General features: G+C 45.5%; 1 protein-coding gene across 1 annotated transcript; it reads left to right on the forward strand.

Moving 5' to 3' along the window:
- The first annotated feature begins 499 nt into the window (after positions 1 to 499).
- On the forward strand, positions 500 to 25,269 carry LOC144692001 (lysozyme C-1-like). The gene is made up of 4 exons (XM_078560565.1): positions 500 to 712; positions 4,327 to 4,500; positions 7,131 to 7,209; positions 25,022 to 25,269. Exons 1-4 carry the CDS (start codon positions 583 to 585, stop codon positions 25,086 to 25,088), a joined length of 450 nt encoding a protein of 149 aa, XP_078416691.1. The 5' UTR covers positions 500 to 582; the 3' UTR covers positions 25,089 to 25,269.

Genomic DNA, 25,269 nt, shown 5'->3' on the forward strand with positions numbered 1-25,269 from the left:
ATGCCATTTTCCTGCACTATCCCCGTATCCCTTGATATCTTTGAAATCTAGAAATCCATCAACCTCTGTCTTGAACACACTCAATGACTGAGTCTCCACCCACCTCTGGGTAGAAAATTCCAAACATTTACATCCCTCTCATGTAGAAATTCCTCCTTATCTCAGTCCTAAATGGCCTGCCCCTTACTATAAGGCTGTGTTCCCTGGGTCTAGATGCCACCGCACCCCCCCCCCCCACCCCCCACCCCTCAACCTGGGGAAACATCCTTCTTGCATCTACCCCGATGAACCCTGTAAGAATTTAGTAAGTTTCAATAAGATCACCTCTCATTTTTCTAGACTCTAGAGAACATAGGCCCAGTCTCCTCAGCCCCCCTCAAAATCTGCCCTGGTTCCTAACTGTTTCTCTTCCTTCCCCTTGTATCATAATCTGATTATTGTTCAATCAATGAGACACCGGGTAATTCAAAAAGCATTTTCTTTCTTTTGTTGTATTCCAGGCTCATCTTTGAGGAACTTTGTGAGCTTAACACAATATTTCTGTATAATGGCGGAACTGATCCCAGACTCCAGCCTGTGCCAATGAAGATTCTCGTTGTTCTCAGTCTCCTGTTTATGGTCACAAGTGGCAAAGTCTATGAGAAATGTGAACTTGCCCGGATTTTGAAGGATAAGGGATTAGATGGATTTCACAGGCACAGCCTGGCTAACTGTGAGTCTCACTTCATCAGCACTATTAACAAAGCCAAGTGCACTCAAACACCCCCGTTGCATCATCTGGGGCTTCCCCTTCACCTCCTGTCAGTGGATAAGAAAGTAAACGCAGTGTGTGGTGTGGGACTGGGCTGTACAGACCAGAAAGTCCAAAACTCCAGCACATTCACTGATGCCAGCTTGGGTGAGGTGCCTGAACTGTACCCCAGGATATTTGAGAGGGGAAGAGGGAAAATAGCTGGTAACAGTCTTACTTTTCTCTAGTTTGTGCAATTCCTGACCTGAGAGAATGATGAACTGGTAACTTAAAAACAGAAAGTGACTAAACACAGCAAGTCAGTCAGCATCTGTGGAGAGAGAAACAGAGTTCACTTTTCAGGTCTATCACCTTTCATCAGACCAACCTTACCTCGTGTGCTGCTCTGATTGGTCTCCATCTCACCTCTGTCTCTCCATCTCCAACTCAGTCTTTCCCAGGAGCTCAAAATTGTGACTCTTTCTAACTGTTTAAAGCACTGATTTTAAATCTTCAAATTATTGTCTCTTGATTTACCTCATCTCCATGACTAATATCAATCTCGCTATCCTTCTGCAGTATGGGTCTGGTCCCTCTCCAAGGCTACTCAATAACAGCATTATGAATGGTCTGTGAGTGAGGGGTGTGGGGTTGGAGGGGGCAGTGACCCCTTTACAGGAATGAAGAAAGACACATCACAGCCCCTCCCATTGGGTTTAAGGTGGGGGTATCTGCCACTCTTTCCCACAGAAGCAAGATCTGATGGACAGCCTGGTCACCAAGCCTGATTCCTTCAAGCACATGGTGAGTCTGTACAGTTATCCTCCTCTGTAACTGGGCTGTGAGTTAGGAAAGGGAATCCCCATGTCCATGCACCTTGAGTAGTCATTTTAAAGAAACCCACATCTAACTGTTTTGACCACTCCAGATAGAAGTCTGGCTAACTAACAGGAAACAGATGGTCAGGATAAATGGGTCGCTTCAGGTTGGCAAACTGTAACTAGAGGTGTGCCTCCAGGATCTGTGCAGGGACCTCAACCATTTACAATGAAGGGAAGGAGTGTATTGTAGCCGAATTTACTAACAATACAAAGATGGGTAGGAAAGCCAGTCGTGAGGCGGATACAAAATGTCTCCAAAAGGATTGGCTAATTGAGTGGGAAAAAAATTGGCAGGTGGAGTATATGGTGGAAAAATGTGAGGTTGTCCACTTTGGCAGGAAGAATAGAAAAGCAGAATATTTTGTAAATGGAGAGAGACTGCAGAAGTAGTGCTACTAAGGGATTTGGGTGTCCTCGTACATGAATGATAAAATGTTAGTGTGCAGGTACAGCAAGTAATTAGGAAGGCAAATGAAATGTTGGCCTTTAACACAAGGTGGGGTGGAGTATAAAAGTAGAGAGGTCTCACTATAATTGTACAGGGCATTGGTGGGGCTGAACCTGGAGTACTGTGAGCAGTTTTGGTAACCCTACTGATGGATGGATTTATTTCATTGGAGGCATTTCAGAGAAGATTCAATAGGCAGATTCCTGGGATGAGGATATTGTCTGTTAAGGAGAAACTGAACAGGGTGGGACTGTACTCACTGTTGTTTAGGAGAATGAGAGATGTCCTTATTGAACCATATAGGGCAGAATTTTACACCTCGCAGGTGGACGCACGCCTGACCTGATCGGGCATGAAATCGCGCGAGATGACATTGGGCAAGCATCCCGAGATTTCACTCAGTGGGCAAGCACAAAAGTTGGAAGCATGCCCACCGACAGTTAAGAGGGCAATTAAGCCTTAACAGCACAACTGTCTGCGATTTTCGTGGTCCATCCAACCTTATGGTTGGCGGATGGGCGAATCGGCCAGGCAGCCTTTGCATTTTTCATCAAACCTCATCCAAGTGTAGGGTGATAGGGCAATAAAATAAAAAGGAACATCTGGGGACAGCATCTTTATGAGGTATGCTTTCAGGTGCTCGATTGTGACGCATGGACATTTTTTTTACAGCTTTTTATTTATTTCATCATTTGCAGGTCTGCAGCTCCCTGAGGCAGCTGTCTGCCTTCAGGGAGCTCTCTCGCAGCGCTCACCCACACCCGCATTGATGTCATCACCCGCCCTCTTCTTGACCCCACCCTGGCAGCACTGAGTTTTCCGCTGGCTGTTAATTGGTCAGCCAGCGTGAAATCGCAGTCAGGGGCCGATTACAGTCGGTGGTCCATTGCCCGGCCGCTCCCAGGCCCGATGTTCCCATGCGCTCACCGAGGGTAAAATTCGGGCCATAAGATTCTAAGGAGTCTTGACAAGATAGTTGCTGAGAGGATGTTTCCCTTCATGGGAGAAATTAGAATTACTGGATTCTGGATTTCCCATATAAGATGGAGATGAGGAGGAATTCCTTCTCTCAGGAGACCATTACTCTTTGGAATTCTCTCCCCCAGAGAGCAGTGGAGGGCTGGTCATTGAATATATTCAAGCTTTATTCACAAGATGGTCAAGGCAGGAAAGTGGACCTATGGCCACATATGATCAGCCATAATCTTATTGACTGGCGGAGCAAGCTCAAGGGGCTGAATGGCCTACTCCTGCTTCTATTTTTTATGTTCTTTTGTTAAATGTTTTGCATGATCTGAATTCAGAACCTTGGGTGAAACTGGCTCAACTCTATCCCTGTCAAGTGGATTGCTGTCTCTCACACTCTGTAAGCAAGAAGGGCAAAGAAAGACTCTATACAACTTAACCAAAACTAAACAGAGCATCCTTTTGACAAGGGCAAGAAGAAAGTAAATGAAAGATGGTTTCTGCTACAAGATATCTTGAGGCTGTTGCATCATCTAGAGTTCTGTGGTGACAATGCATGTAGGCCAGAGATCCTGAATTAACATCCAACGAAATTATAAAACTGAATTGCACCAATTTGTGAGAGAGAAGCTGGACCAATGAGAGAGAAAGGTACACAAGGATCTGTTGATGGGGTGAGATGAAGCAAAATGGGAGGAGGCTCAGATGGGGCGTAAACTTGGCCATCACATCACTTCATAAATCATGTTTATGCCATCCGAATTATAAAGAAAACATACAATTCCTTGGTAACTATAGCTGGGCTATAGTAGGGTTGGTTGTATTATTTTACAAACACCATTTTGACTCATATTAAACATTTGCTCTTTTTGTTAACTGTCCCAAGAAGCTGGTTAACATTGACAAAACTGCACTAAATGCAAGAGCTGCCAACCGTCCAGGGATTGAAAATTAATTTCTGGTTAGACATATTCCCGGACGTCTCATCATTTGCCCTTCCACCTCAGGCAGCCTTTCTTTTCCACATCTCAAATATTCCTGTAACTGAATTGACAGAAGTATTGCAAAATATATTTTTAAAATATTCCGTGGTTTTGCTTCTCGGTGTTGCTGGCAGCAATGTTCAAGAAATTAATTTTCAATTCCTGGAGACACAAGGGCAATCCTGGACAGTTGGCAGCTCTAGCAGCAAGACCATTTTTGTCAGTATTATTCAGCTTTTTAAGGACAGTTAACCTGAGTCAAGCTTGCATTTGCAAAATATTACAAGCAATAGTGTCCTTGTGTCATTTTAATTTTAGGGATCTGCATGGTTGAAACAGAAAGTGGATTCAACACAAATTTAACAAGACATTATCGGAATCTTGGAATAATTACATCAACTAACTATGGGATTTTCCAGATCAATAATATGGAGTGGTGCGACAATGGCATGGCCACATTCAGCTACAATCTCTGTCAAATCAGCTGTAACAGTAAGTCAACCAACGCTACATCAATCTTGCTTTTAACTTTGACTGTGACGTGACAGTGTGGCTCAGTGTGTAGCGCTCTGAATCAGAAATGTACAGTTTCAAATGCTGCTCCAGAGACTTGACAACAAACTCCGAGTTGACATTTCCTGGGACTGTGGTGCTGTCGGAGGTGCAGCCTTTCCGGAGGGATAATAAGCTGAGCCCCTATCTGCTCTCTCAGGTAGATGCAAAAATTCCATGACCACTACTTTGAGGATGAGCAGGGAGGGGAGTTATCCTGAGTGAATTGTTCTTCTTGGACCAACGTCACTAAAACAACAAGAGAACCTGGGGCAACATTTTCCCACCGTTGGGAGGGAGGCATGGGAGTGGCCACAGGGGGGCGGCCTTCCGATTGGCGCCCACGGTCGGGTGGGGGGGTGGTGGGGGGGAGAGGGGGGTGAGGTGGGGTGGGCCAATTAAGGCCTGCCCCCTGTGAAGTCCACCAGGAAGCGCTATGCGCTCCCTGTGTGGGCAGGGGGATTACCTCAGCTGGGAGTGCGCACTTTCGCACGAAATAGTGCACAGATCTCCCTGAGGCAAAGCGCTGATTAATTTTCAATCCCTGGACGGTTGGCAGCTCTTGCATTTAGTGCAGTTTTGTCAATATGATTTGAAATTTTAAATAAAGGTATTTTTAAAATTTCCGTCATGTCCCCTCATGTGACACTGTCACATGAGGGGACATGTCCATATCTTGTATTGACACCTTTAATAAAAATTTAAATGCCCTCATGAAACCTCATCCCGCCCATGGATGAGGTTTCATATTTTCTCGGAAGCCCGCCAGGTCTCCCGGCCTGCCTGCCAACCTTAAGGTTGGACGGGCAGGTCCATCAATCAGGTTAATTCATTTTTTAATGGCCTTAATAAGCCGTTGACAGTTCGGCAGGCGCAAAGACAAATCTAAATGACGCGGGGTGACGTCGGGATGCACGCCCGATGTGCCCCCGCAACATTTTACGTGTCAGCGAGTGGGCCCCGCCCCCACTCGCCGACTGGAAGATGTTGCATCTGGTCATTATAGCTTTGTGGTTTGTGAGATATCGCTGTTTGCATTTTGGCTGCTATTTTCCCACATTGCAATAGCGACTACACTTCAAAAATTACTTCACTAATTTTGAGGCGCTTTGAGACACCCTGAAGATGTGAAAGGCACTATATGAATGCAAATCTTTTTCTGTCTTTCAATTTGCCAGCCTGGGGTGGGTGGTGGTGGTGGGGTTAGGAGGGTAGCTGTGGAGGGGGATGGGGTGGTGAAGGGAGTGGACACATTTCCTGGTAGAGAGGGTGACTCAATGACTCAAGGTCAGCAGTTGTTGCCCATCCACGAGTGCCCTTAATTCAGAAGGTGGTGGTGAACGCCATCTTGAACCACTGAAGTGCATGTGCTATGGGTATACCCACAGAGCTGTCAGGCACAGAGTTTCAGGATTTTGACCCAGTGACAATGAAGTAAGGACTATGTGTGGCTTGGAGGGAGACTTGCCGGTGGTGGTGTTCCCTTGCATCTGCTGCCCTTGTCCTTCAAGGTGATAGAGATTGTGAGTTTGGAAGGTATTGTTGAAGAGCCTTAGCAAGTTGCTGCAGTATATTTTGTAGATGATGCACAGTACAAGCACTGTATGCCAATGGTGAAAGGAGTGAATGTTTAAGGTGCTGGATGGACTGCTGATTAAACCAGGACTGAAAACGTTCTACTTCCTATGATGAAGTGTAGGCTGTAAGAGGGGAAGCATCTCTCAGCATCTACCCTATCAAATCCCCTCAGGATCACATATGTTCCAATAAGATTACCTCTCATTCTTCTCAACTCCAGTGGGTATGGGCCCAACCTGCTCAACCTTTCCTCATAAGACAACCCCTTCATCCAAGGAATCAGCCTAGTGAAGATTCTCTGAAGTGACTGCAGTGCAAGTAAATCCCTCCTTAAGTAAGGAGGCAAAAATTGTATGCAGTTGTAGCAAGACTTCCCATACTCCATCCCTTTTGATAAAGGTTAACCTTCCATTTGCCTTCCTAATCATTTGCTGTACCTGCCTGCTAACATTTTTGTGATTCATGTACCAGGACACCCAGATCTCCTCTCTATACCATAGCATTCTGCAGTCTCTCTCTATTTAAATAATATTCTGCTTTTTTATTCTTCCTGCCAAAGTGGACAACCTCACATTCTCCCACAGTATTCTCCACCTGCCAAATTTTTTGCCCACTCACAATCTATCTGTATATTCCTTTGCAGACTCTTGGCCTCCTGACAACTTGCTTTCCTACTTATCTTATTATCATCAGCAAATTTGGCTATAACACACTCAGTCCCTTCACCCACTGCATTTTGCCTCAGAAATCACCTTGCTATTGTCGGGAGATGCTGTAGTTTGTGAGATGCTTGATGCAATCTTTTTTTAAAAAAAAGAGTCTATAAGTTGACTGCCTGTTGAATAAGTAAACCTATGAGGTAGACCGTTCACTATGAGCCCTGCCCTAAATCCCAACTTCTCCCTGGCCCTGCCTCCAATGCATTGGTTAGCACATTAGTGTCACTGTTAGATTGTAGGAATTAACATGGGTTTATTTATTTTTTATTATAGGTTTGTTGGACGATGATATCACCGATGATATTCAATGCATCAAGTCGGTAGTTGTTACCCAGCTTGGAATGGACATATGGTATTTTCAACCCTCCTTTCTTATTTTGTCTCTTGCTAACTCTTTGAGTATTCATGTTGACAATTCAAAATGGTGGGAAAAGGGATTTAAATGGAACCCCAAGGTGAAGGGCCGAGGTTCACAGTTCAGGACAATATCATGGGGTGAAAAAAGCAAAAGAATATCTGCTAAATCAGAAAAATGGTAAAGGTTAAAACCAGAGGCTGAGCAATAAGCTCCGCGATCAGGGGCGTTTTCCACCTCGCCGAGCATATTATGGAGCGCGATGACATCAGGCGCCATTCACGATGTCATCACGAAAGTTGACGATATTACCATATGCGGGCAGGTCAAAAAAAGCTGGGAACCTGCCCGCCCTATTTAAATGTTAATTTAAGTGCCAATTGAGGCAATTAACAAGCTAAATTAAAAGCAAAGTACTGCAGGTGCTGGAAATCCGAAATAAAAGCAGAAAATGCTGGAAAAACGCAGATGTTCTGGCAGCATCTGTGGAGAGAGAAACAGAGTTAATATTTCAAGTCCGTATGACTCTTCTTCAGAGCTAACAAGCTATCTGACTGGAATAATACGGCCAGCAGGAAATAATACACTTTAGTGAGATTTACATCAGGTAGGGAACCCTTTTTTTAAAGGGTAACCTTGTTTGGGCAGGTCTTTTACCTCAATCTCAGCTTTGCAGGTCAAAAATCCGTTGACCACAGGGACTGCTCTTTTCAGTGGGAAGAGTTAAATTTTGGATATTTTCTCTTGAGGAGGACTCTGCTCTCTTTCAGAGGGCTCGTTTGATAGTTCATTGAACATGCTCCTGCCCATAACCCAGGATTGAGGGGGGGGTGAATATTCTCAGAGACAGGTGGGGATTGTGGTCTCTGTTGGAGACACAAACTCCAGTGAGGGGTAGAGGAGGATTAGGAGGAGGAGAAGGGTGAGAGGAATAAGGGATCACAGGGAGGCTTAGAATGCTGCGGGTCCACAGGAAGGGGACAGAGCAGAGCGAGACTCCGATGGCTAGGGGGAGCCTAGAAGCCCTCGTCAGAAGCCCAGATGACATTGCACCAAGGGTATACAGGCAGAGATTCAGCTACCTACAACTGAGTTAGACTCCATGTAGAAGACAACTGAGGCTTTCAAGGGCAACAGTTACACGACTTTGTGTGATGCTCACAGGGGAGATTTCGCCAAGCTGCCTTGTGGTCCACCCAATGTCTGTCGCATTGAAGGTGTCAGTGCCGCTGAACTTTTTTGCCACAAGCTCTTTTCAGGCAGCCTGCAGAGACCTGACTGGGAAAACACAGCCTGCTGCATACCATTACATCAAGGGGAAAACTATTCCCCCCATTGGGGACAGGTGCGGGAGTGGGCGCGGGAATGGGCGCACCTCCGATCGGCGCCCATGATCGGGGACGCGCCGCCATTTTACGTGGGCGGGCCAATTAAGACCCACTCAGCGTGATGTCCGCCAGGAAGCGCTATATGCTCCCTGTGTGGGCGGGGGAGGGGGGGGGGGAGGAAGCGCTATATGCTCCCTGTGTGGGGGGGGGGTGGGGTGGGGGGTGGGGTGGGGGGGGGGGGGGGGAGGGGGGGGGTGGTGGTGGTGGGGTTCCCTCAGCCCGGAGTGAGATGTGAGATCGCATGCGCGAAGGAGCGCACTGATCTCCCTGAGGGAGATAGGCTCTGAATTAAAATTTGCAATTCAAATGATAGAAAAGCTTCCCTGACATGTCCCCTGTGGGACATGTCCATAACTTTTATTGAAACCTTTATGAAAAATTTAAATACCCTCATGAAACCTTATCACGCCGGTGGATGAGGTTTTATGATTTTTCTGAAGCCCGCCAGGGCTCCCGGCCTGCCCGCCAACCTTAACATTGGACGGGCAGGTCCATTAATGATTTTAATTAGTTTGTCAATGGCCTCAATAGTTTGTCGACAGGTCAGTGGGCGCACAGCTGATTCGGCTGTGCCCCTGCTGACCTGAAAATGGAAATGACACAGGGTGACATTGGGAGTTCCACCCGACGTCATCCCGCGTCATTTTACACATCGGCGAGCGGGTCCCACCCCCCCGCTCACCGACCGGAAGATCCTGCCCAAGGTGTTCACGGATGCAATGTTCCGGAGGGACGGCAATTACATCAGCTTCACATAAGATGCCCAAAGCCAAAACGAGAGAGCCCGAGGATTTGCTGCCAGTGCTGGTTTTCCCACCCTACCTGAAAAGTTTGACATCATTTGCATTCATTTGCACTCAAATGATATCAATTGCGCTAAAAAGCAAGCATTTAGCTATCATTTAACATCAGCTGCACTCAGAAGCAATCATTTAACTATCATTTAACATTACAAGCATCATAAGTGACATCAATATCATCAGTTGCCCCAACCACAGTGCTCAAACATTTATGATTAGTGGCATTACTTAAGCATTCGGAGACGAAAAAGGATCATAGAATTTATTTTCCATATTTCTGAATTTCGATAGCTTCAAACATCATAAAACTGAGCTAACTTTAGAAAAAGCAGACCCTGTTTTGATGAGGTACTTTTATGTTCTGCCACGTCCCTTGCCCTGGATGACTTCGGCAGGCGTCCTCTGTGCTGCTGTGACCTTGAATGGCCACTAGGACTGGCTGGTCCTCCCTGCCAACCAGTGAGGTTCCAGGAGCTGGGTGGGTGACCAAGCTCCCAGTTCCCCTGTTGCCCTGAGTTTGTGCCCCTGAGCTGGTCAGGGCTGGTCGAAGGGCATCCTGACAATTGTGTCAGCAATGCACTCAGTTCACCCATCCAGGACAGTGGCCATTCTGTCAACAGAGGCAGCATGGCATTCTGAAGAGTGGGTGATCACAGTATGCATGGCCTGGATAGATATCTCCACAGTCCGGACCGGAACATGCACCCCCCCCCCACCAATGCCCCCCCCATGCCGCCCCAATATATCCAGCAAATGTTCACTGACCTCTCACTGGACATCCAGCATCTGCTGCAATATGGATAACTCCAGAGGCTCATTATCCAGCTTGCAATCAGCCCTGGATCACTCTGGACACTCGTCCAACGCCCAAGAGCTGCTCCACCACACCCTACATCGGCTGCTCATACGATTGTGAAGTGCCTTCACCAGTGTGTACATGACCCCTGTCCGAAGCACTAAACCCTGCTGAAGTGTCAATATCTGTGATGGTGCTGGGTACAGACAGAGGATGTGACACCAAACCCTCTGAGGGGTACTTCTTGGAGGAGGAGGGAGGTTGCTGCATGGATTCAGTTGCTGCATCCTGCATGGAAGAGGCTTCTCCTGTAACAGAGAGAGGTCAGTAAGGTGGTAATCAAGTATCACATCACATCGGAACATACAAGCATAAGATTTAGGAGTAGGAGCAGGCCACTCGACCCATCAAGCCTGCTGCAGTATTCAGTAAGATCTTAAAAACAAAAAACTGCGGATGCTGGAAATCCAAAACAAAAACAGAAATACCTGGAAAAACTCAGCAGGTCTGGCAGCATCGGCGGAGAAGAGCAAAGTTGACGTTTCAAGTCCTCATGACCCTTCAACAGAACTAAGTAGAAATAGGAAAGGGTTGAAATATAAGTTGGTTTAAGGGTGGGGGGTGGGGGGCGTTGTTGGGACAAGCAAGCAGTGATAGGAGGAGATAACCAAAAGATGTCACAGACAAAAGAACAAAGAGGTGTTGAAGGTGGTGATATTATCGAAAAGAATGTGATAATTAAGAGTGGAGAGCAGGACAAGCAAGGTAACTCTAGTGGGGGTGGGGTGAAATAAACCATGGGTGGAATACATTTAAAAATAATGAAAATAGGTGGGAAAAGAAAAATCTATATAAATTATTGGAAAAAACAAAAGGGAGGGGGAAGAAATGAAAAGGGGGTGGGGATGGAGGAGGGAGTTCAAGATCTAAAGTTGTTGAACTCAATATTCAGTCCGGAAGACTGTAAAGTGCCCCTGGCGGCATTCCGTAGGGATCATTCCCTCCGTGACACCCTGGTCCACTCTTCCATCACCCCCTACTCCTCAACCCCCACCTATGGCATCTCCCCATGCAAACGCAAAATATGCAACACCTGCCCCTTCACTTCCTCTCTCCTCACCGTCCAAGGGCCCAAACACTCCTTTCAAGTGAAGCAGCATTTCACTTGCATTTCCCCCGACTTAGTTTACTGCATTCGTTGCTCCCAATGTGGTTTCCTCTACATTGGAGAGACCAAACGCAGACTGGGTGACCGCTTTGCAGAACACCTTCGGTCTGTCCGCAAGCATTACCCAGACCTCCCTGTCGTTTGCCATTTTAACACTCCACCCTACTCTCTTGCCCACATGTCTGTCCTTGGCTTGCTGCATTGTTCCAGTGAAGCTCAACACAAACTGGAGGAACAGCACCTCATCTTCTGACTAGGCACTTTACAGCCTTCCGGACTGAATATTGAGTTCAACAACTTTAGATCTTGAACTCCCTCCTCCATCGCCACCCCCTTTCCGTTTCTTCCCCCTCCCTTTTGTTTTTTCCAATAATTTATATAGATTTTTCTTTTCCCACCTATTTCCATTATTTTTAAATGTATTCCACCCATGGTTTATTTCACCCCACCCCCACTAGAGCTACCTTGCTTGTTCTGCTCTCCACTCTTAATTAGCACATTCTTTTAGATAATATCACCACCTTCAACACCTCTTTGTTCTTTTGTCTGTGACATCTTTTGGTTATCTCCTCCTATCACTGCTTGCTTGTCCCAACAATCCCACCGCCCTCCCCCCTTAAACCAGTTTATATTTCACCCCTTTCCTATTTCTACTTAGTTCTGTTGAAAGGTCATGAGGACTCAAAACATCAACTTTGCTCTTCTCCGCTGATGCTGCCAGACCTGCTGAGTTTTTCCAGGTATTTCTGTTTTTGTTTCAGTCAGATCCTGGCTGATCTGAATTTAACCTCCACTCCACATTCCTGCCTACCCCCGTTAACCTTTCACCCTCTTCTTTATCGAGAATCTATCTAGCTCTGCCTTAAAAATATTCAAAGCCTCTGCTTCCACTGTCTTTTGAGGAAAAGAATACCAAGGACTCACAATGCTCTGAGAAAAAAAAATTCTCCTCATCTCTGTCTTAAATGAGTGACACCTTAATTTTTAACAGTGAGCCCTGGTTCTAGATTCTTCCACAAGAGGAAACATCCTCTTCTCATCCACTCTTTCAAGACCTCTTCGGACCTTAAAGGTTTTGATCAAGTCGCTTCTTACTCTTCTAGCCTTTTCTCATAAGACTATCTGCCCATTCCTAGTATTAGTCTAGTAAACTGTAGTAATTGTAGCGACTGTAGTGACTGTAGCTTTAAGGCTTATTGTATAGTATAGTATCACATGACAGTGTGAACAAACCAGCTCTAAGTAAGGGAACCTTAGAGTGGGAGTTCTTCTTCTAATTGTGGAGCTTGATGGAAGCATGTAACTGCTGCTGCAGTCTGTAAATAAAGTTTGATGTTTCTAAGGAGAAGCCTTTCTGAAAAATCAAGTGCATAACATAAACCTTCTCTGAACTTCTTCTAATGCATTTACGTCCTTCCTTAAATAAAGAGTCCAATACTGTACACAGTACTCCAGGTGTGGTCTCACCAGTGTCCTTTATAACTGCAGCATAGCCTCCCTAATTTTACATTCAATTCCCTTCACAATAAATTATAACATTCTATTAACTTTCCTAATTACTTGCTGTAACTGCATGTTAGCTTTTGTGATTCATGCACTAGGACACCCAGATCCCTATGAATCTCAGAGCTCTGTAATCTCTCACCATTTAGATAATATGCTTCTTTTTTATTCTTCCTGACAAAATGGACAATTTCACGTTTTCCTACGTTATACTCCATTTGCCAGATCTTTGCCCACTCACTTAGCCTATCTATATCTTTTTGTAGCCCCCTTGTGTCCTCTTCACAACTTACTTTCCTACCTATCTTTGTGTCACCAGCAAATTTAGTAACCATATCTTCGGTCCCTTCATCTAAATCATTTATATAAATTGTAAGAAGTTGAGGGCCCATCACTAATCCCTGTGGCACACCATTTGCTATATCCTGCCAACCAGAAAAAAGACCCATTCTTCTGCTTCCTGTTAGCCAGCCAATCTTCTATCCATGTCAATACATCAAGAGCTTTTATTTTCCGCAATAACCTTTGATGTGGCACCTTATCAAATGCCTTCTGGAAATCTAGGTACAGTACATCCACCAGTTCCCCTTTATCCAAAGCACATGTAACGCCTTCTAAGAACTCCAATAAATTGGTTAAGCATGATTTCTCTTCTACAAAGTCATGTTGACTCTGCCTGATTGCCTTGAATTTTCCCAAGTGCCTTGGGAAAAGTAACATCTTTAATAATAGCTTCCAACAGCTTCCCTATGACAGATGTTAAGCTAACTGTCTTGCTTTCTGGAAAATTAAAACCAGTGCATCAACTATCTCACTAGCCACTTCTTTCAAGACCCTAGGAGGAAATCCATCAGGACCTGGGGATTTGTCAGCCTACAGCTGCAACAATTTGCTCAATACCACATCCCTGGTGATTATAATTTTCCTGAGTTCCTCCCTCCCGCCCATTTCTTCATTTCCAGCTATTTCTAGCTTGTTTCTTGCATCCTCTATATTGAAGACCGATGCAAAATGCCTGTTCAATTCATCTGCCATCTCCTTATTTTCCATTATCAATGCCCCAGACACACTTCCTATAGGACCAACACTCACTTTTAAAACTCTTTTATAAGTAAATATCTATAGAAACTCTTACTATCCATCTTTATATTTCTAGCTAGCTTCCTCTCCTACTCTATTTTTTTCCTCCTAATTAATCTTTTTGTCATTCTTTGCTGTCCTTTATATTCTGTTCAATCACCTGACCAGCCACCCATCTTTGCACAATTATATGCTTTTTCTTTAAGTTTAATACTTTCTTTAAATTCTTTAGCTAAACACAGATGGTGGGTTCTCCCCTTGGAAGTTTTCATTCTCACTGGAATGCATCTATTCTGTGTATTCTGAGATATCCCTTTAAAAGTCTGTCACTACATCTCTATTGACCTATCCCTTAACCTCATTTGCCAGTTCACATTAGCTAGCTCTGCTTTCATGCCCTCATAATTGCCCTTACTTAAGTTTAAAATATTAGTCTTGGACCCACTCTTCTCTCCCTCAAACTGAATGTAAAATTTAACCATATTATGATCGTTGCCACCTAGGGGTGCCTTCACTATGAGGTTATGAATTAATCCTATAGCATTGCACAATACCAGGTCTAATATAGCCTGCTCTCTGATTGGCTCCAAAACATGCTGTTATAAAAAACTATCCTGAAAACATTTTATGAACGCTTCACCCACACTACCTTTGCCCATTTGATTTTTCCAGTTGATATGTAGATTAAAAGCCCCCAAGATTTTCACTGTACCTTTCTGACAAGCTCCAATTATCTCTTCCTTTATACTCTGTCCTACCATGTAGTTACAATTAGGAGGCCTGTACACCACTCCCACAAGTGACTTCTTACCTTTATCATTTCTCATCTCAACCCAAATCACTTTTGCACTCTGGTTTCCTCAATTTAGGTCATCCTGCTCTAATGTGCTAATACCATCATTAATTAACAGAGCCATCCCTCCACCTTTTTCTAACGTCCTGTCCTTCCTAAATGTCACGTACCCTTCAACATTCAGGTCCCAATCTGTGCCATCCTGTAGCCATGACTCCGTAATGACTATCAGATCATACGCATTTATTTCTATTTGCACTATCAGTTCACCTGTTTTGTTTTGAAAGCTATGTGTATTTAGGTACAGATCCTTTAATTTTGTCCTTTTATTATTTTTGTAACATTCAGCCTTATCTGCTGATTTACTTTTAGATTTGTACCCTCTGTCATTTCCTGTTTATCATTTCCCAAATTAGTACCTTTCCCTTTTGCCTTGCCTCTACTCTTTGGTTTACCACAACTTCCCAAATTTGATCCCTTGTCCCCCATTATTTAGTTTAAAACCCTTTCTGCTTCTCTAGCTATGCAGCTCGCTAGAATATCAGCCCCGGCACGGCTCAGACGAAGACTGTCCCAACTTTTCCCAATACTGGTGGCAGTGCCCCACGAACCAGAACCCACTCCTCCCATACCAGACTTTGAGCCATGCATTCATTTCTCTAATCTTATTTGGCCTGCGTCAATTTGCACATGGCTCAGGTAATAATGCAGAGATTATTACCCTTGAGGTTCTGCTTCTTAATTTGGTGCCTAACTCCTCATGCTGACTCTGCAGAACCTCCTTCCTCATCCTGCCTATGTCATTGGTACATGGACCACAACAAATGGATCCTCCCCCTCCCACTGCAAGTTCTTCTCCAGCTCTGAACAGATGTTCAGACACCAGGCAGGCAACACAGCCTTCTGAACTCTCACTCTTTGCTACAGAGAACAGTGTCAATCCCCTTCACTATTCCGCCCCCTACTACCACTACATTATTTTTTGTCCTCCCCATTTGAATGACTTCCTGTACCACAGTGACATGGTCAGTCAGCTCTTCCACCCTGCAGCCCCCACTCTCATCCAAACAAGCTGAAAGAACCTCAAACCTTGATGCATCGCCCCTAACACATGACTCACATGAACATTTCCATGACCTGACATGCATGAACAAGCTCCACAGACGCTATCAAACCTTGAGCGATGACTTGAGGCTTCTGATCATGAAGCTTGTTAAGGTTCCAAGTGTAAAATCTATACGGCAAACACATCGCATATTGCCTAACCTCCTTTAAAACACGGAGATTTCATCAATGATTACATCAACATTTCATCAACAATTTCAAACTATCACATGTCATGTCTCAATCCCATTATCAGATCAGCCTGCGCCTGACTGAAGGCTATGCTCTGGCATCATAGCATCATCCAGCCAACCGCCCGCCGTTTGACTTGGAATGTACAATGGCATGGTTTAGGACAGCTGTGCCCTTGTGGAAACATGCTGCTTTTGGATGAGCAGCTAATCTTAAACACCTACTGCATTCGCTTGAGAGACTAGGGTCACATTGGGCCAATGTTGCTCATACTGATGCCGTGCTAACCCTTGTTGACCTCATGAAGTCATTGAACCTTTTGTGACACAGGAACCAGCTCCTCCTCACAATGTCCCCACGGCTGACCTCCTCGTCCACCTCCTCCCACATAGCACCAGTCTGCCTGGGCTTCCTCATCTTCCTAGTGCTTAGAATTAGATCTTCATAATACCTCCCCTCAACTGCACGGAGTAGGGCACCAAGAGCGGCCTCATTGAACCTGGGGGCAGCTTTGCCCCTTTTGGAGAGCCTCTCCCTCAGCTCTGATGGCACAGATATCTACACATGGAAATATTTAATTCATGTATAACTCCTCAATGCCTGAAGCTGGTAGACTTGCTGATTTATGATAATTTTGTCACCTGAAATTTTAGATGGTTTTGCAGACATTAGTTCAAATTAAAATAGACTTACCTGGATAGATTACAAAAGTCAAATTTCTTCACCACACACAGTTTCTGCTCTTCAAGGATCATACGATGTGTCACCTGACACTGAGCTGTGCCGGGGGGCCTTTTAAAGAGCTGGGCACAACCTTGTCCCAGGTCATGGCCCGCTGCCTCTGAGACCAGGCATCCTGCCCTCCAGCACGCATTGGGCAGGGTGAAGGTCCATAACCCGCCCTTGCCACTAGTTGGTGGCAATCACCGTTTTATCGGACATGCTCCGATGACGGGCCTGTAAGTCAGAAGGCCTCTGACTTCCGGGCGCAGTCCTGCCGTCACCACGGGCCGGTAGTATTCAGCTCCAGCAGTTAAAAGCTTAAGCTGAGGAAGGTGATAAGAGTTCCAAGGGGTGAGTTAGAATATTTTTGTGGTAAACTCCTCATTGATCAAGTAAGGCCAAACTCTAAATGATTTCATCACCTTCCATGGATTCCCTCGATTGAAGAGCCCAATGCAGGATCGGCATGGACATCCGCACACCTGACCGTTCATATTATCAATGTTGGTGCTTACGGAAACTTCTGGGCCCATTGGATGTTGCGAGTGTGCCGTAGATGGTCCTCGAAACATCGCTGAACCAAATTTCAGTGCTTGCCTCTGTGTGGGCCGGTCGGCTGCTAGGTTTTCCCAAGAGAGGTGGTGGGCGATGCAGAAGTTTGGAAGGCTCTTTTTCAGGGTGCCCTTATCTCACTTGCGCTGACCACCCGGATAACATTTGCTCAATTTTCTGGAGGGTGTCATTGAGCCCAGCACGATGAAGGACCTCACTGTTTGTGATTTCTTTTCCTGCCATCAAATTCTCACGATGGGCCTCAGGTGTCTTTGGTGGAAGTGTTCCAGAACCTCGAAGTGGCACCTATTGCACACCCAGCATACTGCTCCATACAGCGAGGCAGTAAGGACAGTAACCTGCTATAGTTTGATTTGAGCCTTCGGCTTTATGCCATGCTGCTTCCAGATGCAAACACGGAGTTGGCCACAGGCAGAACTTGGTTTCTCGATGCTTGCCCAGATATCTTCATCAATAGTGGCATCCCTAGCGAGCACGCTGCCAAGGTATGAGAATTTTTCTACAGCCCTGGTGCCATTAACAGTTATGTCTGGTGCTTCATAATGTGTGCCTGGTGTCGGCTGAATCATAACCTCAGTCTTGGAGACACTCATTTGGTGATTAAAGTTTTTTGGCAGGACTTGAGAATTTCTTTGCCATTTTCTGGATGTCTTCCTTGTTGCGGGTAGCGAGGGCACAGTCACCTGCATTCAGAAGCTCTCTGATTACTGCCTCTGTGACTTTGGTGGAGGCAGACAGCCTGGAGACATTGAAGAGCTTCCCTGAACGGAAGCTAATGTTGATGCCTGCAGGCATGTCTCTGATGGCTTCCTTGAGAATTGCAGCAAAGAAGAGATTGAAGAGTTGGGGAGCCACAGTCCATCATTGCCTTACACTGCTGATTACTGCAAAGGCATCGGACACCTCAGCACACGCACAGACACGTCCAACCATGCCATCATGCACTAGGTGCAGGATTTTGGCAAACTGTTTGGACATCCTAGTTTGGAAAGCGAGTGCCATAGACCAGGTCAGCTCACACAGTCAAAAGTTTTAGTTAGATCAATGAACATCACATGTGAATCCTGACTTTGCTCTCTGCACATTTTTTGCAGCTGTCTTGCTACAAACACCATGGGTGGAATTTTAAGGTCGTCGGGCGGGTGCAGAGGGGAAGGCCCAGGAGCGGCCGGGAAATGTCCCACTGCCCACGATGGGCCCCCAACCGCGACCTTACACTGGCTGGCCGGTTAATGGCTAGCCAGCGTAAAAGACGCGCTGAAAGGCTCTGCGCTGCCGGGGTGGGGGTGGGAGGAGGGCGAGTGCTGAAGTCAGCGCGGGGGTGGGGGAGTACACAGTGACAGCTCCCAGAAGGCAGAGAACTACCTCAGGGAGCTGAAGAGTTTGAAGCCATCAAATAAAGATTTTAAATTGCGAAAAAAATGTCCACACCTCAGACTCATTCACCAAAAGATATAGATTATAAAAATTCTGCCCAAAGATTTTAATTTTTAAAAAATTAATATCGGAAACCTTGTCCCGCCCTTGGATGAGGTTTCCTCAAAAATCCAAAGGCCGCTTGGACGACTCGCCAGCCATAACGTTGGATGGGCAACGAAAAATCCAGGTTAATTAATACATTAATGGCCTTAATAAGTCTCTTAATTGGCGGCGGTAGACTGTCCACCAATATTCATTACAAGCCCACCAACTCCCACAGCTACCTCGACTACAGCTCCTCACACCCCGCTTCCTGTAAGGACTCCATCCCATTCTCTCAGTTTCTTCGCCTCCGTCACATCTGTTCTGATGATGCCACTTTCCAAAACGACGGTTGCAACATGTCTTCCTTCTTCCTTAACGGAGGTTCCCCCTCCCCCATTGTGGTTGACAGGGCCCTCAACCGGGTCCAACCCATCTCCAGCGCCTCTGCCCTCACCCCTCCTCCTCCTTCCCAGAACCATGATAGAGTCCCCCTTGTCCTCACTTATCACCCCACCAGCCTCCGCATGCAAAGGATCATCCTCCGCCATTTCCACCGACTCCAGCATGATGCCACCACCAAACACATCTTCCCCTCACCCCTCCGTCAGCATTCCATAGGGGCCACTCTCTCCGTGACACCTTGGTCCACTCCTCCATCACTCCCAATTCCTCATCCCCTTCTCACAGCACCTTCCGCGGCAATCGCAGAAGGTGCAACATCTGACCCTTTACCTCTCCCTCCTCACCATCTAAGGGCCCAAACACTCCTTTCAGGTGAAGCAGGGCTTCACTTGCACCTCCTTCAATTTTGTCAGTTTGTATTCTCTGCTCCCAATGCGATCTCCTCTATATTGGGGAGACCAAATGCAGATTGGGTGACTGCTTTGCAGAACACCTTCGGTCTGTCCACAAGCATGACCCAGACCTTCATGTCACTTGCCATCTCAACACACCACCCTGCTCTCACGCCCACATGTCCGTCCTTGGCCTGCTGCAATGTTCCAGCGAAGCCCAATGCAAACTGGAGGAACAGCACCTCATCTTCCAATTAGGCACTTTACGGACTTAACATTGAGTTCAACAACTTCAGATCATAGGAACATAGAAACTAGGAGCAGGAGTAGGCCATTCGGCCCTTCGAGCCTGCTCTGCCATTCATTATGATCATGGCTGATCATCCAACTCAACAGCCTGCTCCCACTTTCTCCCCATCTCCTTTCATCCCTTTCACCCTAAGAGCTATATCTAACTCCTCCTTGAAAACATACAATGTTTTGGCCTCAACTACTCTCTGTGGTAGCGAATTCCACAGACTCACCTCTCTCTGGGTGAAGAAATTTCTCCCCATCTCAGTCTTAAATGGTCTACCCCATATCCTCAGACTGTGACCCCTGGTTCTGGACTCCCCCACCATCTGGAACATCCTTCCTGCATCTACCCTGTCTAGTCCTGTTAGAATTTTATAGGTTCTATGAGATTCCCTCCATTCTTCTGAACTCCAGCAAATATCATCCTAACCGACTCAATCTCTCCTCATATGTCAGTCCCACCATCACAGGAATCATTCTGGTAAACCTTCACTTCATTCCCTCTATAGCAAGAACATCCTTCCCAGATAAGGAGACCAAAACTGCCCACAATATTCCAGGTGTGGTCTCACCAAGGCCCTGTACAATTGCAGCAAGACACCCCTGTTCCTGAACTCGAATCTTCTCGCTATGAAGGCCAACATACCATTTGCCTTCGTTACCACCTGCTGCACCTGCAGACTTACCTACAGCGACTGGTGTACGAGGACACCCAGGTCTCGTTGCACATTCCTCTCTCTCAATTTATAGCCATTCAGATAATAATCTGCCTTCCTGTTTTTGCTACCAAAGTGGATAACCCCACATTTATCCACATTATACAACATCTGCCATGCATTTGCCCACTCACTCAGCTTGTCCAAATCACAATGAAGCATCTTTGATTCCTCCTCATAGCTCATCCTCCCACCCAGCTTTGTGTCATCTGCAAATTTGGAGATATTACATCTAGTTCCCTCATCTAAATCATTAATATATATTATGAATAGCTGGGGACCCAACATCGATTCCTGCGGTACCCCACTAGTCACTGCCTGCCATTCGGAAAGAGACCCGTTTATTCCTACCCTTAGTTTCCTGTCTGCCAACCAGTTTTCTATCCATCTCAATACACTAATCCCAATCTCATGCACTTTAATTTTACACGCTAATCTCTTATGTGGGACTTTGTCGAAAGCATTCCAAAAGCCCAAATAAACCACATCCGCTGGCTCCCCCTCATCAACTCTACTGGTTACATTCTCACAAAATTCCAGTAGATTTGTCAAGCAGGATTTCCCTTTCGTAAATCCACGCTGACTCTGTCCGATTCTGCCACTGTTTTCCAAGTGCTCAGCTATTAAATCTTTTATAATGGACTCTGGAATTTTCCCCACTACCGACGTCAGGCTGACTGGTATATAATTCCCTGTTTTATCTCTTTCCCTCCCTTTTTAAATAGTGGGGTTGCATTAGCTATCCTCCAATCTGTTGGAACTGTTCCAGAGTCTATAGAATCTCAGAAGATGACCATCAATGCATCCACTATTTCTAGGGCCACTTCCTTAAGTACTCTGGGATGTAGATTATCAGGCCCTGGGGATTCATCAGCTTTGAATCCCATCAATTTCTCCAACACTGTTTCCCTATGAAAACTGATTTCTTTCAGTTCCTCCCTCTCACTAAACTCTATGTTCCCCAACATTTCTGGTATGTTATTTGTGTCCTCCTTTGTAAAGACAGAACCAAAGTATGTATTTATTTGGTCAGCCATTTCTTTGTTCCCCGTTATAAATTCCCCTGTTTCTGACTGTAAGGGACCTACATTTGTCTTCAATCTTTTTCTCTTCACATACTTATAGAAACTTTTACAGTCAGTTTTTATGTTCCCCACAAGCTTACTCTCATACTCTATTTTCCACTTCTTAATCAATCCCTCGGTCTTCCTTTCCTGAATTCTAAACTGCTCCCAATCCTCAGGTCTGTTGTTTTTTCTGGCCAATTAGTATGCCTCTTCCTTGGATCTAATACTATCTCTAATTTCCCTTGTAAGCCATGGCTTGGCCACCTTTCCTGTTTTACTTTTGCGCCAGACAGGAATAAACAATTATTCACCCATGTGCTCTTTGAACATTTGCCATTGCCTATCCACCGTCATCCCTTTAAGTAATATTTCCCAATCCATCATAGCCAATTCGCGTCTCATACCATCGTAGTTTCCTTTATTAAGATTCAGGACCCTAGTCTCAGAATCAACTACATCACTCTCAATCTTGATGAAGAATTCTATCATATTAAGATCACTCAGGGGCCTTGGACAACTAGATTTCCAATTATTCCTTTCTCATTACACAATATCCAGTCTAGGGCCTGTTCTCCCATTGGTTCCTCAACGTATTGGCCCAGAAAACCATCCCCTATATACTCCAGGAATTCCTCCTCTATGGTATTGTTACTAATTTGATTTGCCCAATCTATATGCAGATTAAAGTCATAATTACAGACGTTCCTTTATTGCATGCGTCTCTAATTTCCTGTTTAATGCCATTCCCAACATCACCACTACAGTTTGGGGGTCTATATACAACCCCACTAACGTTTTTTGCCCTTTAGTGTTTCTCAGCTCTACCCATACAGATTCCACACCGTTGGAGCAAATATCTTTCCTCACTATTGCGTTAATTTTCTCTTTAACCAGCAATGCAACTCCATCACCTTTTCCTTTTTGTCTGTCCTTCCTAAATACTGAATACCCCTGGATGTTCAGTTCCCATCCCTGGTCACCCCGCAGGCATGTCTTCATAAACCCGACTATATCATACCTTTTTACATCTATTTGCACAGTTAATTCATCCACTTTATTGCAAATGCTCCTCATATTAAGGCAGAAAACCTTTAGGCTTGTCTTTTTAACATTACTTGTCCCGTTCCCACTATTTTTCACTGAGGCCCTGTTTGATTCTTGCCCTTGATGTCTCTGCCTATCACTTTTCTTATTCCCCTTTCTGCCTTTTGTTCTTGTCCTTGACTCCCCCTCCTCTGACTCCTTGCAAAGGTTCCCATCCCCCTGCCATTTTAGTTTAAACCCTCCCCTACCACTCTAGCAAATATTCCCCCTCGGACATCAGTCCCAGTCCTGCCCAGGTGTAACCCTTTCAGTTTGAAATGGTCCCACCTCCCCCAGAACAAGTCCCAATGTCTCAAGAATCTGAAACCCTCCCCCTCACACCATCTCTTCGGCCATGTATTCATCTGATATATCCTGCTATTTCTACTCTGACTAGCACGTGGCACTGGTAGTAATCCTGAGATCACTGCCTTTGAGGTCTTACTTTTCAACTTACTTCCTAACTCCCTATATTCTGCTTTTAGGGCCTCATCCCTTTTTTTACCGATGTCATTTGTTCCAATGTGTACCACGCCTACTGGCTGTTCACCCTCCCCCTTTAGAATGTCCTGTAGCCGTTCTGAGACATCCTTGACCCTAGCACCAGGGAGGCAACATACCATCCTAGAGTCTTGTTTGCAGCCACAGAAACGCCTATCTACTCCCCTTACAAGTGAATCCACTATAACGATTGCATTCCCACATTTTTTACTCCTCCCCTGTGCAGCAGAGCCAACCATGGTGCAATGAATTTGGCTGTTGCTGCTTTCCCCTGAGAGGCCATTCCCCCCAAAATTATCCAAAGTGGTATATCTGTTTTGCAGGGGAATATCCACAGGAGACTGCCTGCACTGCCTGCCTAGTCTCTTGCTCTGCCTGGTGGTCACCCATTCCCTTCCTGCCTGTGGACTCTTAGCCTGTGGTGTGACCACCTCTCTATATGTGCTATCCACGATACTCTCTGCCTTGTGAATGGTCCACAGCGTCCCCAGCCGCTGCTCCAGCTCTGAAACCTGGGCTTCTGGAAGTTACAGCTGGAGACACGTCCCGCACAGGCGCTGGTCCCGGGTACAGGAAATGTTCCCGGCTTCCCACATAGAGCAGGAGGAGCACACCACAGCTTTGAGCCCTCCTGCCGTGACTTATCCCTTTAAATTAAACTAAACCTTTTGGAAGTAATATCAATTACTCTAGGGCCCTTCTTCCCTGCTCCTCGTTGTTACAGAATATAGCCCTTACAAACGATGAGCCACAAAATAAGACCTTAAAAACCATAAGCGATAAAAGTAGTAATTACTTACCTGACCGTACTCACAGTACTCAAAGGATCACCTAGTTCCCTTGCTCACCGCTCTCCCTCAGTCACCAAACTCCAACTTAAGCACTCTACTGCAGCCCAAAGCAGCACTCCAGTGAAGTCATGAAGACTCTCCTCCATTTTTACCCACTTCTTTAAAGTGTATTTTTATATTTTATCTTTCTTTTACTTATTTTTATCTTCATTTTTATTCATTTTTCATCCCTTTTTATTTCCTTTTTTTTTATCCCTTTTCCCATTTTACCCTTTTTCCCCAACCACCGCCCCTTCCACCCACCCCCTCACAGGGCTATCTGTTCTTTCAGAGCACTGATACTTGTTTGGCCATTAACACATTCTGCTTTCTCACCTTCGTGCCACGATCAGCACCATCAGCATCTTCTTTAGTCTTCACCACGACCATTAACACTGTCTTTGTCTCGTATTCATGACATCTTCGTCAATCCCTCCTTATCCCCTGCCTATCACTGACCTTCTATTCTGCTTTACCTGTTCCACCCCACCTCCAACAGTATAAATTCCATCTCATTTCTACTTCTCTTTAGCTCTGAAGAAGAGTCGTATGGACCTGAAACATTAACTCTGTTTCTCTCTCCACAGATGCTGCCAGACCTGCTGAGTTTTTCCAGCCTTTTCTGTTTTTATCTCAGACTTCCAGCACCTGCAGTATTTCGCTTTCTCTTAGAGGTCTGTTCTGAAATTAATCTCCACACATGCCCACTCTCACTCTTTTACTACACGAATGAGTGCAGGATAAAGGAACAGAGGACTATGCTGATAGGATTATATGAAATCATGTGGGAGGAGCCTGTGTAGAGCATTAACACCTGCACAGTCCAAATGGGCTGAATGGCCTGTTTCTGTCCTATCATTACTACGTAATTCTATGTATAAATGTCTCTTCTTATTCAGTGTCCCTGTTGCCTCAGCCCTGACACTGTTTTCCATTGCAGGCCTGGCTGGAAAAAGAACTGTTTGGGGCGAGATCACAGTCACTTTCTGGATGATTGCCAACTGTAAAGATGGAAGAGACTGTTCTCAGCATTCCGCTTCGTACCCCTCCTATCGCAGCACGACACTCTTTTAACTAGTTAGCTTTGCATTGCTGGGACATTCACATCTCATTAAACTGCACTTGTCAGAGATGGTAAGCAGTCAGGCCCCTGAGATTTTTATCTACACATTTAGTTGGTAGGGCTGG

This window comes from Cetorhinus maximus, chromosome 16 (genome assembly GCF_964194155.1).
Source record: "Cetorhinus maximus chromosome 16, sCetMax3.hap1.1, whole genome shotgun sequence".
In the NCBI taxonomy this organism is placed as follows: Eukaryota; Metazoa; Chordata; class Chondrichthyes; order Lamniformes; family Cetorhinidae; genus Cetorhinus; species Cetorhinus maximus.